Consider the following 18,581-nt stretch of genomic DNA (forward strand, 5'->3'; position numbering starts at 1 on the left):
ACAGAGCTTCGGTTCAGGCGATCACTGGCTACCATGGCGCTCGTCTCACACGGCGGCGGCGCGGACGGATTGGCGACGATGGCGATGCCGATGCTGCAGACAACTACACGGTCTGGGCCATCAAGGCGCACGCGATCCTCGACGTCCACACCGTATGGGAGGCGGTGACGCTGGGCGACGCGACGGTGAACGCCAAGAAGGACAAGATGGCGCGCGCGTTGCTCCTCGGGGCGTTGCCGGAGGATGTGCTGCTGCAGGTGTCGACAAAGCTCACCGTCAGGGAGGTATGGGACTCCGTGAAGGTGAGATTCGTCGGCGCTGATCGGGTCCGCGCGGCGAGGCTGGAGACGCTGCGCGGCGAATTCGACCGGATGAAGATGGCGGACGGCGAGGAGCTCGACGTGTACGGCGGGAGGCTCGCGTCGATGGCGGCGAGGTATGCCAACCTCGGGGAGACGCTGGCGACGCAGCACTTGTCAAGAAGTTGTTGGATACGGTGCCGGATCGCCTCTTCCCCGTCGTCGCCGGCATCGAGCAGTTCCACGACGTGACGACGATGGCGTTCGACGAAGCGCTCGGGCGGCTGCGTGCGTTCAATGAGAGGGTTCGGCGCCGTGGACAAGACGGCGGCGAGCGCGGGGGTGAGTAGCTGCTCATGACGGCGGCGCAGTGGGCAGCACGGGAGCGTCGACACGGCGGTGCTCGGGACGACGACGACGGCAAGAGCGTGGCGTCGAGCAACGGCGGGAATAGGCGCGGGCGCTGCTACAATTGTGGTCAGCGAGGCCACTTCAAGCGCGACTGCACCAAGCCGAGGAAGGGCGCGACGGCGGAGCAGGCAATGTTGGCGAACACCGACGTCGAACACAGCGGCCTGTTGTAGGTCGTGGCTTAGAGGGTGAAATGTAGGAATAAGCCACGGCGGGGCTGAGAGCGTGCGCGTGTGTGTGCATGTGCAGGTCGCGTTAGGTCCGGCCCGTGGCGGCCTCGGGTACGTGCGAGCGCGTCCAGGGGTAGGTGTGTGTGACCACGCGTGCGTGCGCGTGGGTAGTTTTCAGCTAGCGATGAAGCCGGAGGAGGGATCGCGTCCCGGCTGCTAGTGGCCGCCTCGTCCGCGTACGGGCGCGACGGGAGCGCGAGCCAAGTAGGCGACGGGCGCGGGGTGTGGGCGAGTGGAGCGCCGTGGGCGCGGCGTAGCGTACGTGCGCGTGTATAAAGGCTCACTAATCCTCTGTGTATTGTCGGCTGGACTGAGTTCGTGCTCAGGAAACAAAAGAAACGCAGTTCGTGCTGCGGGCGGTGTACGTGCACCGGAAAATCGCTTGTGTCAACTAGCTTCTTCTCCCTTCCTTCTTCTGATTCGAGCTAGAGAAAGGCCACAGAGAGAGCGAGGTAGAGCTATAGGGCGAGCTTGGCATCGGACTGCGCCAACAGAGCCTGCAGTGGCACGGCGTGGATCACAGGCGGGGCCGCACGGGGAGGGGCACTCGTCACGGCGCGGCTGTAGCCTGCAGCGGCACCACCTGTCCCCGCATCGGGGTCGCGCATGCGCTTCAGGAAGACGCTGAGGGGCACGACGTAGTCGTCGAAGCCGAGGCGGTTTAGGGCCCACACGATGTCTTCGGCGTTGACGGCCTTGCGGCGCTGCATGCGGCACCGTTCGTTGGCCTCGCCGGTGACGAAGCTGATGAACTCCGACACGCATTCCTGGATCGCCTCCTTGGCTTCGTCGGAGATCTTGGCATGGGCAGGGAGCGCGCGGCGCATGATGCGGATCACGTTTGCGATCGGCATCAGCCGGTCCTGCTCCCGCACCACCGGCGTCGCCTGGGTAGGCGCCGGCGCCGCTGGTCCGTTGGGGACGCCGTCGTTCTCCATGGCTAGGGTTAGGCAAGGTGCAATGCAGGTAGTCGCACTTGGCTTTAGGGCTGTGCTTCTGATCAAGTTGCTTCAGTGTGTTAAATAGGCTGAGATAGGCATTAGGTGCTGGCTTAGCTGTCCTTTGTGTTACAGATCAAACGACAAGTGTCCATTGAGTGGTTCTGGCGGAGACATGTACTCATGAATGAGGCTATTAATCAGAGGAAAACGATAAATCATATGTATAAATGTGGTTATAACCGTTGGTGGTGAGGGCCGTAGTTTTTCTTTTCTTTTCTCATGACCTGTAGACAGGTCATTTTGAAACTGAAATGGCACATTAAGGGCATGGGCTACGGAGGCTATAGCAAATGCTGGTCTCATCCCCTCCACATAGGATTGTACTGGTGAAGCAATCGCTGCATGTGATTGTCCTTGTTCATCCACTCATGCAACAAGTAGGCTTCCCTTCCTTTTTCCTTTCGCTCATGCTTTCCGCGGCCAAGCAGCGGCGCCTTCTGCAGGCGACTATGACATGCTGCGAATCCACCGTCCCTGACACCCGAGTCTACCTGGCCTGCGGGGAAGCTAGTTGGGGCGACGCGTTGTACATGCCCTAAATACAAAGCAACAAAGCTGCAACGTAATGACAACCAAATCAATGGCGGCACAGAAATTTTGAAGATGGATATCCAGAACAAGAAAACCTATGAAACTACAAGCAGGAAAGAGATTGAATCTGTAATACAATCTATAAATTTGCTAGGAAAAAGAGAGTGAATCTAAAATAAACCTATAAAATTACAAAATTTTAATAAAATTATAAGCAAATGAATATTATGTAGAATTGTGTGTAGTAATGTCAAAAATATATAATAAAAGTGAAAGAGAGAGAAAAAAGAAACAATACCAAGAGAAAAGTACAAGAAAAAAAGTTACAAAATAGGCTGAAATAAAATGCTATGAGGAGATACTGAATTAAACCAAGACCTCTTACTTCGATGCATAAGAAACAACTTACTAAGCTACTGTAATCCCCCTATTTTGAAATCTTTTTCTTAATTATATCTTGCCTACGAGACAAGGTGATATTAACATATTAACGTTTGCTTTCCAATATATTTTGATATTTAGCTGAATACCTATGAATTATGATTGGATTGCTCCCGAGTCAAATGAAAACGAGTAGTATCAGCGATCTCACACACCGCGGAGCCTCAACAAAATATGGGTAGGTGCATGTCCAAATGATAAGGCACCCATTCTTTTGTGAAAAATATCTTCACGTACTTTATTGTTGTCTCCAAGCTGTTGACACAACAAATTTATATTGTGAAACAACTTCATGACAAATCTAATGGCTTCTACTTCATTTCCGTGCAAACAAAAAGAAGAAGAGAAAAATCTACTTTACCACAGTTTGATTGCATAGTTTTTAGGACCTCAAGTTCTTTTTGAGAAAAACTCCAATATATTACTTAATGATTTTTTTGGACACAATACAGACGCTTCATACATGCGCACATACACTCACCCCTATGAACACATGCACGCACGGACACCTTACCCCTATAAGGACCTCCAAGATATTGAGCCGGCACATTATCTTAAGATTAACGAAGTCTCAACATACGCCTACATAGTTGACGGGAACATCTCCTCTCACTTAATGCACGTTGCCAAAACTTGTCAGTCCCATGAGCCACTTCGGTAGCCTCTCTCTTGACTTTGGTTGGATTGAAATTCAGTAGTAGTTGAGAGATTCCGAGCACCTCTATCTTCAAACCAACCAAAGTGGATCCGCTCAAAGAGTGATTAGAAAAAATCCTATGAGCAAACATCTAATCAATCTTCGGGGTAATAGGATGGTCCAAATTGAGAACGATGTAAAGTCCCACCAGGCATAGACGCAATTCAACCTCTTTTGCACGGGAGCAAACATGCATAAAATCCTAGGTTGAAACTAAGATCTTGCCCTCAGAGCCTCTTGCCATAACTCCCGGGCTAGCCAGCTAGAAATTTTGAGCAACAAAGCTAGCATCCACATCTAACTTAGTGCAATAATCAATCGGAAGTGGCTCCCACAACAGACTTCTAGAAGTTTGTTTGTCACCAAGTTGCTACGGGACACCAGTTATTTGTCTTTAACTTCAAGTACTGAAGAAGACATAGTAAAACTCAAAGAAAAAAAGGACCAATAGTTGTCCAAAATATTAACGGATGCCATGATAGACGCATTTCCTCTCCAAAAATCACATCATTCCTTAACGGCCAAGCCCTCCAGAATAGAAATAAAATCTTGGAATGAGTGGAAGTATCAACTCTGTCGAGTAAGACCAACAACCAACAGATATGTCTCAAATGTATTTATAATTTTTTTATTGTTACGTGCTATATTTATATCATTGTGGTATAGTTTTGACACAAATTTCTCAGTGCCATTTGTTGTTTTTGGATTTTCCATGAAAATCAATTTTTTCGGACCAAAAAAATCCATAAAAAATCAGGAGGGGGCGCGTGTGGTGGGCTCATGTAGGCCTGCTTAACCTCCGATCCACCACCTCTCAGTCCCTGTGCCATTATATACCTTCGATACCCTTCGTGATTTGTAAACCCGAATTTTTCTACCACTGAACACCTCTATTTTTCATGATCCAAAGGGGAAATTCTTCATGGTGGCCATCTCCATCAACTTGAAGGCCGTCATGATCACCCGTGAGTAGTTTTGTTTGGACTATGGGTCCATAACAGTAGCTAGATGGTTCCCTCTCTCTTGCTTCTCAATACATCTCATGAGCTTCCCTACATGATTGCGATCCATCTGATGTAATCTGTTGGCGTGTTTGTCGGGATATGATGAATTGTCGTTTTATGATCAAATTTATTCATGAATCTTTTTTAGATATATTTGGTTTCTTTGCTAAATAATTCTTATTCCGATATGCTCTCTGATCTATTCTTCCTTGTTTGGCCATGTTTGGGGTTTGATCTTGAAGGGGGAGTTGTGTATGATAGTTGGGTTCAACTGTGCAAGTAAGCTACCAAAGTGATAGAAAGTGGAAAAGTCTTGTATCGTGTTGTTGCCACTAGGGATAAAAATATGCTTGTGTAGTTGCCCTTTGAACACATAGTGAAGACAAAATATCATCTACTTCATGTCATCATACTCAATGCAATAATCTGGTTTTACTTAATACTTTAAGATGCATGCTGGATAGCAGTATTGCGTGGATTATTAGTTATAGATGCAGTTGGATAAAAGTCTATAGAGTTACGAACATGATAATCATATCTTAATTATGCAATGAATATTCATACTCATAAAAATTTCAAGTTAATTTAAAATGGAGCCCCGTTGGCGACCCCGTTGGCATCGGGGTTCACACATAGTACATTTCATTGTTGCATCTTCGCATGGCTAGGTGAATCGAGAGAGGTGGAAGGAAGATGAATCATGGAACCACATGCAATAATTAACATAGTTGTGAATCTGATGATTGAATGGGAGCAGACACATCCAACTCTCGTGAGAGTGCCAACTCCAGTGTAACACCCCGGATGTAATTTACCTTATCTGTACTCCAACTCTTGCCGTTTCCGGCCTAAGTTATTCTATTTTCCTCGAGTTCGGGTTTTTGTCTCCGTGTGTTGTTGCCTTGTCATGCATCTCATATCATGTCATCATGTGCATTGCATTTGCATACGTGTTTGTCATATGCATCCGAGCATTTTCCCCGTTGTCCGTTTTGCATTCCGGCGCTCCTATCTCCTCCGGTGCCCCTTTCTACCTCTTTTCGTGTGTAGGGGTTAAACATTTCCGGATTGGACCGGGACTTTCCAAGCGGCCTTGGTTTACTACCGGTAGACCGCCTGTCAAGTTTCGTGCCATTTGGACTTCGTCTGATACTCCAATGGTTAACCGAGGGACCAAGAAGGCCTCGTTTGTGTTGCAGCCCAACACCCTTCCAATTTGACCCAAAAACCCACCTAAACCCTCTCCATCGTCTCGGTCCTTCGATCACGATTGCATGGCCGAAAACCGCACTCCATTTGGAGCTTCCTAGCTCCCTCTATGCCTATATATACATCCCCTCTCGAAAATCCCGGATCCCCTCCTTCCAAACCTGTAACGCCCCAAGACCGATATGCCAGGTGTCGTTCAGTTATTCACTGGCGTTGCCTTGTCATTCCTTGCGTGTCATGCATTGCATATCATGTCATCATGCGCATTTCATTTGCATACGTGTTCGTCTCATGCATCCGAGCTTTTTCCCCGTTGTCCGTTTTGTAATCCGGCGTTCCGTTCTTCTCCGGTGGTCATTTCTACCTTTCTTTCGTGTGTGGGGATTAAACATTTCCGGATTGGACCGAGACTTGCCATGCGGCCTTGGTTTACTACCGGTAGACTGCCTGTCAAGTTTCGTACCATTTGGACTTCGTTTGATACTCCAACGGTTAACCAAGGGACCGAAAAGGCCTCGTGTGTGTTGCAGCCCAACACCCTTCCAATTTGGCCCAAAACCCACCTAACTCTGCTCCATCATCTCGGTTTTTCGATCACGATCGCGTGGCCAAAAACCGCACCTCATTTGGACTCTCCTAGCTCCCTCTACCTATAAAAGAGCACCCCTCTCCGAAATTTCGGATCATTTCGCAGTCTAAACCCTAGATCCACTCCTCCCCGCGCCACCGGACGCGTCCGCGCTGCACCGGACATGTCCGCCCCGCGCGCCACCTCACTCCAGCCAATCAGAAGGCGCTCCGTCGTCACCACCGCCTACCTCCTCCAATCCCATTGCGCCACATGGCACCGCGCTGCCCCAATTCGCCGCCGGCCCGCGAGCCCAGATCGAGCCCGCGGGGCCCAACCTCGCCGCCGCCCGCGGAGAGCCGCGCCCGCTCGCCGCCTTCTCCATCCTCCCTTGCGCCGCCGCACGCCGTCTTGACGCCGGCCGCCGGCCGACGCCACTCGCCGACCTCGTTCCTCGCCGGATCCCGCATCCCTAGCGCCGCCATCTTGTCATGGCCAGATCCGGCCCCGGGGAGGCGAGCCCCGCCGGATCCGGTGCTCCTTTGCCTCCCTGCCTCGCCGGAGGTCTTCCAACTGCCTCGTCGGAGCTCCTTCACGCCGCCGCCGCCGGACGGGATCGGGAGAGCCCCGATCCGCTTCGCCGTTGACCATCGGGCGCCGCCGCCCCTGCCTCCCCGATCCGATCGGGATGGAGGGAGACGAGCGCTCCGTTGACCGCCTCCGCCTCCTTCCGCGTGGGCCCCGCATCCAGGCCCAGCTGGCCTGCCCCTCCGGCCCGCTTCGTCCTCCGTCGTCCCGCGCGTGGGCCACGATGGCGCCAAGGCCCAGCGCGCCGCCCCCGCCTCGGCCTGCTTCCTCCTCCACCGACTGGGCCAGGCCCTGGGTGAGCCGAACCCCAGCGCCCCCTCCTCTTGTTTTTTTTACTCTTGTTGGGCTGCCCAGTGCACTGTTCAGATTTGGCCCGATTCATGTTTTTCCTGCAGAACGATTTTGCCCATTTATCCAGAGATTGCCAGTTTTGCAGATTAGTCCCCCTAGTTCATGCATTTAACAACTCACTAACCGTGCATCGGATTAAAATGTTTTATATATGAAACTTGTTCAGAATTTTGTGTAGATTAATAATATCCAACTTTCATCCTTGTTTAAAATATTTAAAATGTTGTTTGCATTAATTTGCTCCTATGCCATGCTAAAATGATTTAATTCATAACTAAATAACCGTAGCTCCGTTTTTAATAATCTTTATATGTAAATGGGGTAGAATTTTGCCTAGTTTAACATGGTGGCATCATCTTGCATGTTTAACAACTCTAAAATTGTGTTTAGGGGCAGAACAGTACCAAATCTATAATATGCTCATGGGGAGTTTCCGGAATTGTTGTTCGTTGCTTCCGGCCTCATTTAAACTTGCCTAGATAGGTAGTTTTGTTTTGCTTCACCCTCTTGCCATGTTTAACAACATTTAATATTGTTGGGGTACATAAACGAGAGAGAACTAAATAATTGATGTGGTGTTTCGTCAATATGCAACCCGTTGCATATTGAGCTCCACTTAATTTGTAGGATTGCTTGTGCTCTTTGCCATGACATGCTTCTTTAAACCGGTCATGCATCATACTTGATTGTGCATCATGCCATGTTGATGTGTTGGTTGTTTACTATGTTGTGTGCTTCTTTTCCGGTGATTCTTCTTCGGGTTGGTTCCGGTAACGTCGCGTTTGTGAGGATCCGTTCAACTACGTCCGTTTGTCTTCTTCATGGACTCGTTCTTCTTCCTTGCAGGATCTCAGGCAAGATGATCATACCCTCGAAATCACTACTATCTTTGCTATGCTAGTTTGCTCGCTCTTTTGCTATGCCAATGCTATGATGCCTACCTTTTGCTTGTCAGCCTCCCAATTGCCATGTCAAACCTCTAACCCACCTTGTCCTAGCAAACCGTTGATTGGCTATGTTACCGCTTTGCTCAGCCCCTCTTATAGCATTGCTAGTTGCAGGTGAAGATTGGAGGCCGTTGCTTGTTGGGGTTTTTATTTACTTGTTGGGATATCACGATGTATCTTATTTAATTAATGCATCTATATACTTGGTAAAGGGTGGAAGGCTCGGCCTTATGCCTGGTGTTTTGTTCCACTCTTGCCGCCCTAGTTTCCGTCATATCGGTGTTATGTTCCCGGATTTTGCGTCCCTTACGCGGTTGGGCTATTATTGGAACCCCTTGACAGTTCGCCTTAAGTAAAGCTCCTCCAGCAATGCCCAACATTGGTTTTACCATTTGCCACCTAGCCTTTTCTTTTCCCTTGGGAGTCGCGCTCCTGAGGGTCATCATTATTTTACCCCCCCGGGCCAGTGGTCCTCTGAGTGTTGGTCCAACTGAGCGATGTCCGAGGCTACCAGGGGCAACTCTGGGCTGGCTTACCCGACGTCTTGCTCATCTGAGTGTGCCCTGAGAAAGAGATATGTGCAACTCCTATCGGGATTTGTCGGCACATTCGGGCGGTGTTGCTGGTCTTGTTTTACCCTGTCGAAATGTCTTGTTGTACCGGGATACCGAGTCTGATCGGAACGTCTCGGGTGGAGGTCTATTCCTTCATTGACAGTGAGAGCTTGTCATGGGCTAAGTTGGGACACCCCTGCAGGGATTTGAACTTTCGAAAGCCGTGCCCGCGGTTATGGGCAGATGGGAATTTGTTAACGTCCGGTTGTAGAAAACCTGAACTTGACCTTAATTAAAATGAATCAACCGCGTGTGTAACCGTGATGGTCTCTTTCCGGCAGTGTCCGGGAAGTGAACACGGTTGTTGGAGTTATGCTTGACGTAGGTAGTCTAGGATCACTTCTTGATCATACCTTTATCGACCGTGCTTTGCCTTCTCTTCTCGCTCTCATTTGCGTATGTTAGCCACCATATATACTAGTCGCTTGCTGCAGCTCCACCTCATACCTTTACCTTACCCATAAGCTGAGTCCCCGTGGCTCACAGTTACTTCCAAAACCAGCTTGCAGGTGCCGATGAGCCCGTGCAGATGACGCAACCAAGCTCAGGAGGAGCTCGTTGAAGATCTTGTCCTCTGTGTTGTTTCCGTTCTAGTTGATCAGTAGTGGAGCCCAGTTGGGGTCGATCGGGGACCTTTGTCGCATTTGGGGTTCTTCTTTTATTTTGGTTCCGAAGTCGGACCTTGATTGTATTTGGTTGATGTAATGCTTTATTCATGTAATTGTGTGAAGTGGCGATTGTAAGCCAACTATGTATCTCTTTCCTTTATATATTACATGGGTTGTGTGAAGATTACCTCACTTGCGACATATGCCTTCAATGCGATTATGCCTCTAAGTCGTGCCTCGACACGTGGGAGATATAGTCGCATCGAGGGTGTTACAAGTTGGTATCAGAGCTTTCCCCGACCTTAGGAGCCCCATTGCTTGATCGTCTTAGCAGCCGAGTTGTGTCTAGAAAAATGTTTTGAGTCCTTAGGAATTATATATCGGAGAGTTTAGGAATTCCTTTTACTTCCCAGTCTCCTCATCGCTCTGGTAAGGCATCCTGACGTAGAGTTTTGACTCTTCTCTTCTCAAATTTCACTAAAAAAATTTTAGGATCACGCGAGTATCTTGGATTTGTTCCGATGGCTTATGATGAGAACACTGTCTTGGTGCCTCCTGTCAGGGGTTTAGTGGAAGTGTCCCGGGGAGTTGAGCTCTGAGGTGTTGTCATCATAATTTTATCGTTGCAATTCTGGAATACTTGAGATATGTTCGCCGACATCGAAAATCTCTTTTATGCAGTTCGTTGGTGAGATAACCTCGACGCCACCCAGTACTGGGGCGGGAGTTCGGGAGTATCGCCATAACTTGTATAACGGATGCTTTTCGAAGGTTGAGGTAGATTATTTCCGAAGGTTTCTTGGTTATGTGTTGAAGGATGGATACAGCTGGATATAGGATTTGCTAGATTTGGGTGAGATATTATGCTTCCCCTGTATCCCCAACACCTGATTGCATAACCGGAAAGGTTCGGGAGTTTCATAGGTGGGAATTCAAGTAGCTGTTAGGATATCTTTCCGACAGATGTATGATATGAAATTGGGGTTCGACGTCTAGTGGTCCGCCTATTCACGGTCGGTTTTACAGTGGTCTCGTTGTGTCTTAGAGAGTCCTTGGCTATGCCGACTCGGGGACGCTTTGTATGTCATGTGCACTGCCTTGTACATGATGGTGCTGTACGATCGAGCCCGTGTAGGCCCCACCATGAAAACTTCGGACGAAATCTCTATCATATGTTTGTTCCGGCTTATTTTGCAGGCCAATCCTTTGTTTTGTTTTGAGTTGTGGTATTCGAGTTGCTTCAAAGTCAAATGTTGATTCCATACCTTCCCCAAATGGTGTTCTCATACTTCGGTGTGAATACCAATCCTTCTTGATCATCAAGATTGCTTTGTCAATCCTTTTCAACCGGCGTGTTTTTCTCTTCAAGTGGATCTGATCATTTCAACATCAGTAAGATCAATTATCTCTTCTTCTCAACGGTGTTATTTCTTCCGTCTCCAAATTGCCTTTGTTTTTCCCACCCTCCCTCCCTTTGTTTTTCTCCAAGGATTCAGATCTCTTAATCGAGTATCCTTCTTATTGATGTGAGGTCTCTCCATTCTTTTCTATCAATATTCTTATCTGGTGATTCTCATGAAGATCGTAATGGAGCTTCAAGTTATCATTCTTATCATTCTTTGTCTCTTCTCTTCTCCGGTGGTTTCAAGTCAAGCTTTGTTGATCATACCCTTTCCTCATTTCAAATACCTTTTCATACCGATGCACCTCATAACCATCCACTTCTCGTTATTTAATTGCTCCGGAGTGCTCAAAATATTTCGAAGATTCATGTTTCCACTCTTGTTTTCGTTCAAACTCTTTTGAGGATGTGATCTCATTCTAGCCATTTAATTCAACCGGTGCAACCTCTCTTTTAAATCATTTCAACGGTGTTTCTTTTGAGTGGGCCCTAACCCACAGGTCTTTTCCCAGGATCTTACCTGACTCTTCTATTTTCCCGGAGCTACCTCAAATTCTTTAAGTTTGACGTAAGAATGATTTATCATCAGTCACATGTTTTCTCCAAGATCTTTCAAATTCTTTTCATCGTTGGCTCAACCTTTCCATTCTTCATTCTGGAGTGCCTCAATAATTATTGGTGGTGTTTCTCGTCGTCATTCTCAGATTGAAGACCGAAGAAGAGTTTCTCTTAAATCTTGCTCCATTCTCTTCAAGATTCGTGATTCTAGCTTGTGTTGCCATCCTCTCATAATTGTTGATTGTGAGAATTCTTTTTCACCTATCCGAGTAATTCAAGAGTCTTCTCAGTCTGTTATCCGGAGCCCATCATCGAAGATTATCCATTTCAGCTTCAGCTCTCGTTCTCCTAATTTTACCGGTGCTTCATTCAAGTAAGCTTTAATCGGCTCGTGAGCTCTTCGTTCTCACATTCTCATGTATCTAAATCCTCTCAAGCATCTTTGTTTCATTTTATAATTCTTCCCGGCGTCTCTTTATCTTCTCTTCGTTCATTTTCATTTCTTACGATGGTTCGTTCAAGTTTTTCTTCTTTCTCATCATATCAATTCCTTCGTTCTTTTCAATCCTACCGGTGGTTTGTTGAAGACTTTCCCAAGCTTGTGCTATATCTCTCTTAATCCTTTCTACAAGAATAAGTAGTGTGCCAAATCCATTGTTTGTCATCAATTTAATTGGCGAAGGATACGCATAACGTAATTCTTATTTTTGTTCATCCAAGTGATTAATTCTTTATTCCGGAGCCTCATCAAAATTCTTGGTTTCAGTTGTTTCATCTTTTCTTTCCCGGAGTTCCAAGCTCTAATTATCACGGAGATCCATCTAAATCATTGCAAGGATTCACCTTGTATTTTCAACTTCTCTTTATTTTCGTTTGATCATCCTTTTTGTTACCAGAGTTCTTCATGGAGGCTCTACATGATGGTGCATTAAGGATATAACTCCTTCTCCAACTTTGTCATCGAGATTCTTTTCTAAGAAACTCAAGCTTTCATCATGTTCCTATCCGGAGTGCATTTCTTTTTAACGTATCATTGGAGGTGGTATTATGTCATTCTTGATAATTTGACTTCATGTTTTCATGATTCACATGTTGTCAAGATTGGGATATTTTAAATCCATCAATCTCGTCATTGGAGCTATCTTGGGTTATATTTCACCTATAGCCTTCCCTAAGGATTGTTGCTAATTATGGTGCTTATAAATGATCCAAGTTTCTTCATTTATCCTCCCGGTGATATAAGTTTCTTGTCTCCTTGTTCATGTCAATCCAATCTAGTGCTTCCGTCAGTGGCAGAATTTCGCCTCATAATGTTTGAGTTGTATTCCTCAAGCCCATATCAAGCTTATTATTTTCGTTGTTGGTTTTCCAACAACTCCGTTCTAGCATTTGTTGTAAGCGTGCTCCCTCGAGATCTTGTTTCCCTTCGTTCATCCCACTCCATTCTTACTTTTGTTCCGGAGGCTTTGTGATGTTGCTCTCTTCAACCCATCTTCTTGTGTTGACAAGATCATGTTCTTTTCATGATTGTCTATTTAACCGGAGTGTCGTGCCCTCTTTTCAAGTATATCACCTTATCAAGTTCTTATTCAATTCCTCTCTTTTCAACCGGAGTGCTGCCCGAATTTTGGTCTTCCTTGATCCCCTTCCTTAACCGGAGTGTTTTTCTATATATATCTTCCCTTCAACCTCAAGGTTTTTCGCAATGCTCTTTGTTCCCTCTTTTCTAATGGAGTGTTTTCGAATTAGTTCACCTTCGTTGTATTCTTTTCTCGAATTTGTTCAACCTTGCAAGGTTTTTGGTTTCACTCGTTTGTCAAAGAAGCAACTTAGTTTCCCTTTTCTCTTTCTCCTCCGTTTTCCCTCCGGTGCCATTCTAGATCTCGGGACGAGATCCTCTCGTAGTGGTGGAGTGTTGTAACGCCCCGAGACCGATATGCCAGGTGTCGTTCAGTTATTCGCTGGCGTTGCCTTGTCATTCCTTGCGTGTCATGCATTGCATATCATGTCATCATGCGCATTTCATTTGCATACATGTTCGTCTCATGCATCCGAGCTTTTTCCCCGTTGTCCGTTTTGCAATCCGGCGTTCCGTTCTTCTCCGGTGGTCATTTCTACCTTTCTTTCGTGTGTGGGGATTAAACATTTCCGGATTGGACCGAGACTTGCCATGCGGCCTTGGTTTACTACCGGTAGACCGCCTGTCAAGTTTCGTACCATTTGGACTTCGTTTGATACTCCAACGGTTAACCGAGGGACCGAAAAGGCCTCGTGTGTGTTGCAGCCCAACACCCTTCCAATTTGGACCAAAACCCACCTAACTCTGCTCCATCATCTCGGTCGTTCGATCACGATCGCGTGGCCAAAAACCGCACCTCATTTGGACTCTCCTAGCTCCCTCTACCTATAAAAGAGCACCCCTCCCCGAAATTTCGGATCATTTCGCAGTCTAAACCCTAGATCCACTCCTCCCCGCGCCACCGGACGCGTCCGCGCTGCACCGGACATGTCCGCCCCACGCGCCACCTCACTCCAGCCAATCAGAAGGCGCCCCGTCGTCACCACCGCCTACCTCCTCCAATCCCACTGCGCCACATGGCACCGCGCTGCCCCACTTCGCCGCCGGCCCGCGAGCCCAGATCGAGCCCGCGGGGCCCAACCTCGCCGCCGCCCGCGGAGAGCCGCGCCCGCTCGCCGCCTTCTCCATCCTCCCTTGCGCCGCCACACGCCGTCTTGACGCCGGCTGCCCGCCGACGCCACTCGCCGACCTCGTTCCTCGCCAGATCCTGCATCCCTAGCGCCGCCGTCTCGTCATGGCCAGATCCGGCCCCGGGGAGGCGAGCCCCGCCGGATCCGGTGCTCCTTTGCCTCCCTGCCTCGCCGGAGGTCTTCCAACTGCCTCGTCGGAGCTCCTTCACGCCGCCGCCGCCGGACGCGATCGGGAGAGCCCCGATCCGCTTCGCCGTTGACCATCGGGCACCGCCGCCCCTGCCTCCCTGATCCGATCAGGATGGAGGGAGACGAGCGCTCCGTTGACCGCCTCCGCCTCCTTCCGCGTGGGCCCCGCATCCAGGCCCAGCTGGCCTGCCCCTCCGGCCCGCTTCGTCCTCCGTCGTCCCACGCGTGGGCCACGATGGCGCCAAGGCCCAGCGCGCCGCCCCCGCCTCGGCCTGCTTCCTCCTCCACCGACTGGGCCAGGCCCTGGGTGAGCCGAACCCCAGCGCCCCCTCCTCTTGTTTTTTTTTACTCTTGTTGGGCTGCCCAGTGCACTGTTCAGATTCGTCCCGATTCATGTTTTTTCCTGCGGAACGATTTTGCCCATTTATCCAGAGATTGCCAGTTTTGCAGATTAGTCCCCCTAGTTCATGCATTTAACAACTCACTAACCGTGCATCGGATTAAAATGTTTTATATATGAAACTTGTTCAGAATTTTGTGTAGATTAATAATATCCAACTTTCATCCTTGTTTAAAATATTTAAAATGTTGTTTGCATTAATTTGCTCCTATGCCATGCTAAAATGATTTAATTCATAACTAAATAACCGTAGCTCCGTTTTTAATAATCTTTATATGTAAATGGGGTAGAATTTTGCCTAGTTTAACATGGTGGCATCATCTTGCATGTTTAACAACTCTAAAATTGTGTTTAGGGCAGAACATTAACAAATCTATAATATGCTCATGGGGAGTTTCCGGAATTGTTGTTCGTTGCTTCCGGCCTCATTTAAACTTGCCTAGATAGGTAGTTTTGTTTTGCTTCACCCTCTTGCCATGTTTAACAACATTTAATATTGTTGGGGTACATAAACGAGAGAGAACTAAATAATTGATGTGGTGTTTCGTCAATATGCAACCCGTTGCATATTGAGCTCCACTTAATTTGTAGGATTGCTTGTGCTCTTTGCCATGACATGCTTCTTTAAACCGGTCATGCATCCTACTTGATTGTGCATCATGCCATGTTGATGTGTTGGTTGTTTACTATGTTGTGTGCTTCTTTTCCGGTGATTGCTTCTTCGGGTTGGTTCCGATAACGTCGCGTTTGTGAGGATCCGTTGAACTACGTCCGTTTGTCTTCTTCATGGACTCGTTCTTCTTCCTTGCGGGATCTCAGGCAAGATGATCATACCCTCGAAATCACTACTATCTTTGCTATGCTAGTTTGCTCGCTCTTTTGCTATGCCAATGCTATGATGCCTACCTTTTGCTTGTCAGCCTCCCAATTGCCATGTCAAACCTCTAACCCACCTTGTCCTAGCAAACCGTTGATTGGCTATGTTACCGCTTTGCTCAGCCCCTCTTATAGCGTTGCTAGTTGTAGGTGAAGATTGGAGGCCGCTCCTTGTTGGGGTTTTTATTTACTTGTTGGGATATCACGATGTATCTTATTTAATTAATGCATCTATATACTTGGTAAAGGGTGGAAGGCTCGGCCTTATGCCTGGTGTTTTGTTCCACTCTTGCCGCCCTAGTTTCCGTCATATCGGTGTTATGTTCCCGGATTTTGCGTCCCTTACGCGGTTGGGCTATTATGGGAACCCCTTGACAGTTCGCCTTAAGTAAAGCTCCTCCAGGAATGCCCAACATTGGTTTTACCATTTGCCACCTAGCCTTTTCTTTTCCCTTGGGAGTCGCGCTCCTGAGGGTCATCATTATTTTACCCCCCCGGGCCAGTGCTCCTCTGAGTGTTGGTCCAACTGAGCGATGTCCGAGGCTACCAGGGGCAACTCTGGGCTGGCTTACCCGACGTCTTGCTCATCTGTGTGTGCCCTGAGAAAGAGATATGTGCAGCTCCTATCGGGATTTGTCGGCACATTCGGGCGGTGTTGCTGGTCTTGTTTTAATCTGTCGAAATGTCTTGTTGTACCGGGATACCGAGTCTGATCGGAACGTCTCGGGTGGAGGTCTATTCCTTCATTGACAGTGAGAGCTTGTCATGGGCTAAGTTGGGACACCCCTGCAGGGATTTGAACTTTCGAAAGCCGTGCCCGCGGTTATGGGCAGATGGGAATTTGTTAACGTCCGGTTGTAGAAAACCTGAACTTGACCTTAATTAAAATGAATCAACCGCGTGTGTAACCGTGATGGTCTCTTTCCGGCAGTGTCCGGGAAGTGAACACGGTTGTTGGAGTTATGCTTGACGTAGGTAGTCTAGGATCACTTCTTGATCATACCTTTATCGACCGTGCTTTGCCTTCTCTTCTCGCTCTCATTTGCGTATGTTAGCCATCATATATGCTAGTCGCTTGCTGCAGCTCCACCTCATAACTTTACCTTACCCATAAGCTTAAATAGTCTTGATCGCGAGGGTGCGAGATTGCTGAGTCCCCGTGGCTCACAGTTACTTCCAAAACCAGCTTGCAGGTGCCGATGAGCCCGTGCAGATGACGCAACCAAGCTCAGGAGGAGCTCGTTGAAGATCTTGTCCTCTGTGTTGTTTCCGTTCTAGTTGATCAGTAGTGGAGCCCAGTTGGGGTCGATCGGGGACCTTTGTCGCATTTGGGGTTCTTCTTTTATTTTGGTTCCGTAGTCGGACCTTGATTGTATTTGGTTGATGTAATGCTTTATTCATGTAATTGTGTGAAGTGGCGATTGTAAGCCAACTATGTATCTCTTTCCTTTATATATTACATGGGTTGTGTGAAGATTACCTCACTTGCGACATATGCCTTCAATGCGATTATGCCTCTAAGTCATGCCTCGACACGTGGGAGATATAGTCGCATCGAGGGTGTTACAAAACCCTAGCTTTCTACCTCGCGCCCGCGGCCCGCCGAGCCCGCTCGGGGCCCCCGCGGCCCAGATCCCTTGCGCCGCCGCCCGAGCTTCTTCTTCCTCTCGCGCCGCCCGGGTCCTCCCTTGCGCCGCCACCCACTGTCTCGTCGCCGGTCCTCCACGACGCAGGCGACCACCGACGACTCCGCGCCGGCGACCGCCGACGACGCCGCGCCCCACACCGCCCGAGGTCGCCGCCGCCATCGCCGCCCTCCTCCGAGTCCGGCGACTCCCTCGCCGTCCGCCGCCTCGACACCGGCCCACCTCCGCATCCCCGGCGATAGGCCGGCCGATGAACCTCGTTGTGCGCGCCACCGCGACCCGGATCTGGATCGAGAGCTACAGTAAACCCTAGATCCGGGGTTGACTTCCCCCTCTCCCCTTATTTTTTTGCAATATTCTTAATGTCTAACTCCGCATCCGTAGCTCCGATTTGCGCGTGTAGCATATCAAAATGTTCGTCTCAACGAGTACATCATTTCATCTCATTGCATCATTTTCGTTTGAGCTAATCTTGATGCCCGAAATGCTGTTGGAAGAGGGCTATGTGATAAACTTGGCAGATATGTTTCATCAAATAGCTTTTTGTCATTTTTGCTATGATTAAAGTGTGCATGATATGCTTCTGAGCTCTACATGAGTTTTGTTATATGCCATGCCATATTTACAGACGTGCTTACCATGTATTTTTGTGATATGTGCGGTGACTAGCACAAGCTTGCAAAGTTGCGTAATCGGTAATGCTGATTTCAGGGACTTAGAATTTCACTAAGTCCTTGATCTGTTTTTGTCGTTATGCCATATGTTCATGTTGTTTCCTAGTGATCCGTGCCTCTTTTGAGGATGACCAGTCAGGATATTTTGTTAACATTGTGGTGCTCTATCCATCCATGTCTTTGTTTGTATTTATGGAGCACACTAGCTTGAGTCAATCAAGCTCTACTTTTGCTATTTCGTGAATCCTGGCAGATTGTTGACTTGTTAGCGATTTTGCCGAGGATGTTGCTATTGATGCGTGCATGCTATGTTGTTGTTCTTGCCATGTCTAGATTCTATGCCATGTATTCTTGATGGGTGTATGCTTAGTTTGTCATGCCATGCTCTGTAGTGAGTGTATCGAGCTCGTGAACATGCCTACTCGTTAACTGATTTGCATGCTCCAGTTTTTCACTAAGTCTGAGATCTATTTATGTTTTTGACATGTTCACATGCTTGCAATTGTATTTTCTGATCCCTTTTGGCTCAAGGTCACTAAGGGACTTTTGTTAAGTGCTTTGAGTAGCTTCATGCCATGCCTTGATTTGCCATGTTAAGTTCCTGTAGCATGTACTTTTCATGCTCTAA

At 48.2% G+C, this 18,581-nt stretch overlaps 1 protein-coding gene across 1 annotated transcript; it reads right to left on the reverse strand.

Annotated features, from left to right (window-relative positions):
* Positions 1–1,398: 1,398 nt before the first annotated feature.
* Positions 1,399–1,917, reverse strand: LOC125518635 (nuclear transcription factor Y subunit B-6-like). The gene has a single exon (XM_048683462.1). It carries the CDS (start codon positions 1,876–1,878, stop codon positions 1,399–1,401), a length of 480 nt encoding a protein of 159 aa, XP_048539419.1. The 5' UTR covers positions 1,879–1,917.
* Positions 1,918–18,581: the final 16,664 nt, after the last annotated feature.

Source organism: Triticum urartu, chromosome 7 (assembly GCF_003073215.2).
Source record: "Triticum urartu cultivar G1812 chromosome 7, Tu2.1, whole genome shotgun sequence".
In the NCBI taxonomy this organism is placed as follows: Eukaryota; Viridiplantae; Streptophyta; class Magnoliopsida; order Poales; family Poaceae; genus Triticum; species Triticum urartu.

Coding starts and splice junctions, on each gene's coding strand:
- LOC125518635 (XM_048683462.1), bottom strand. CDS start 1,878: ATGGAGAACGACGGCGTCCCCAACGGACCAGCGGCGCCGGCGCCTACC.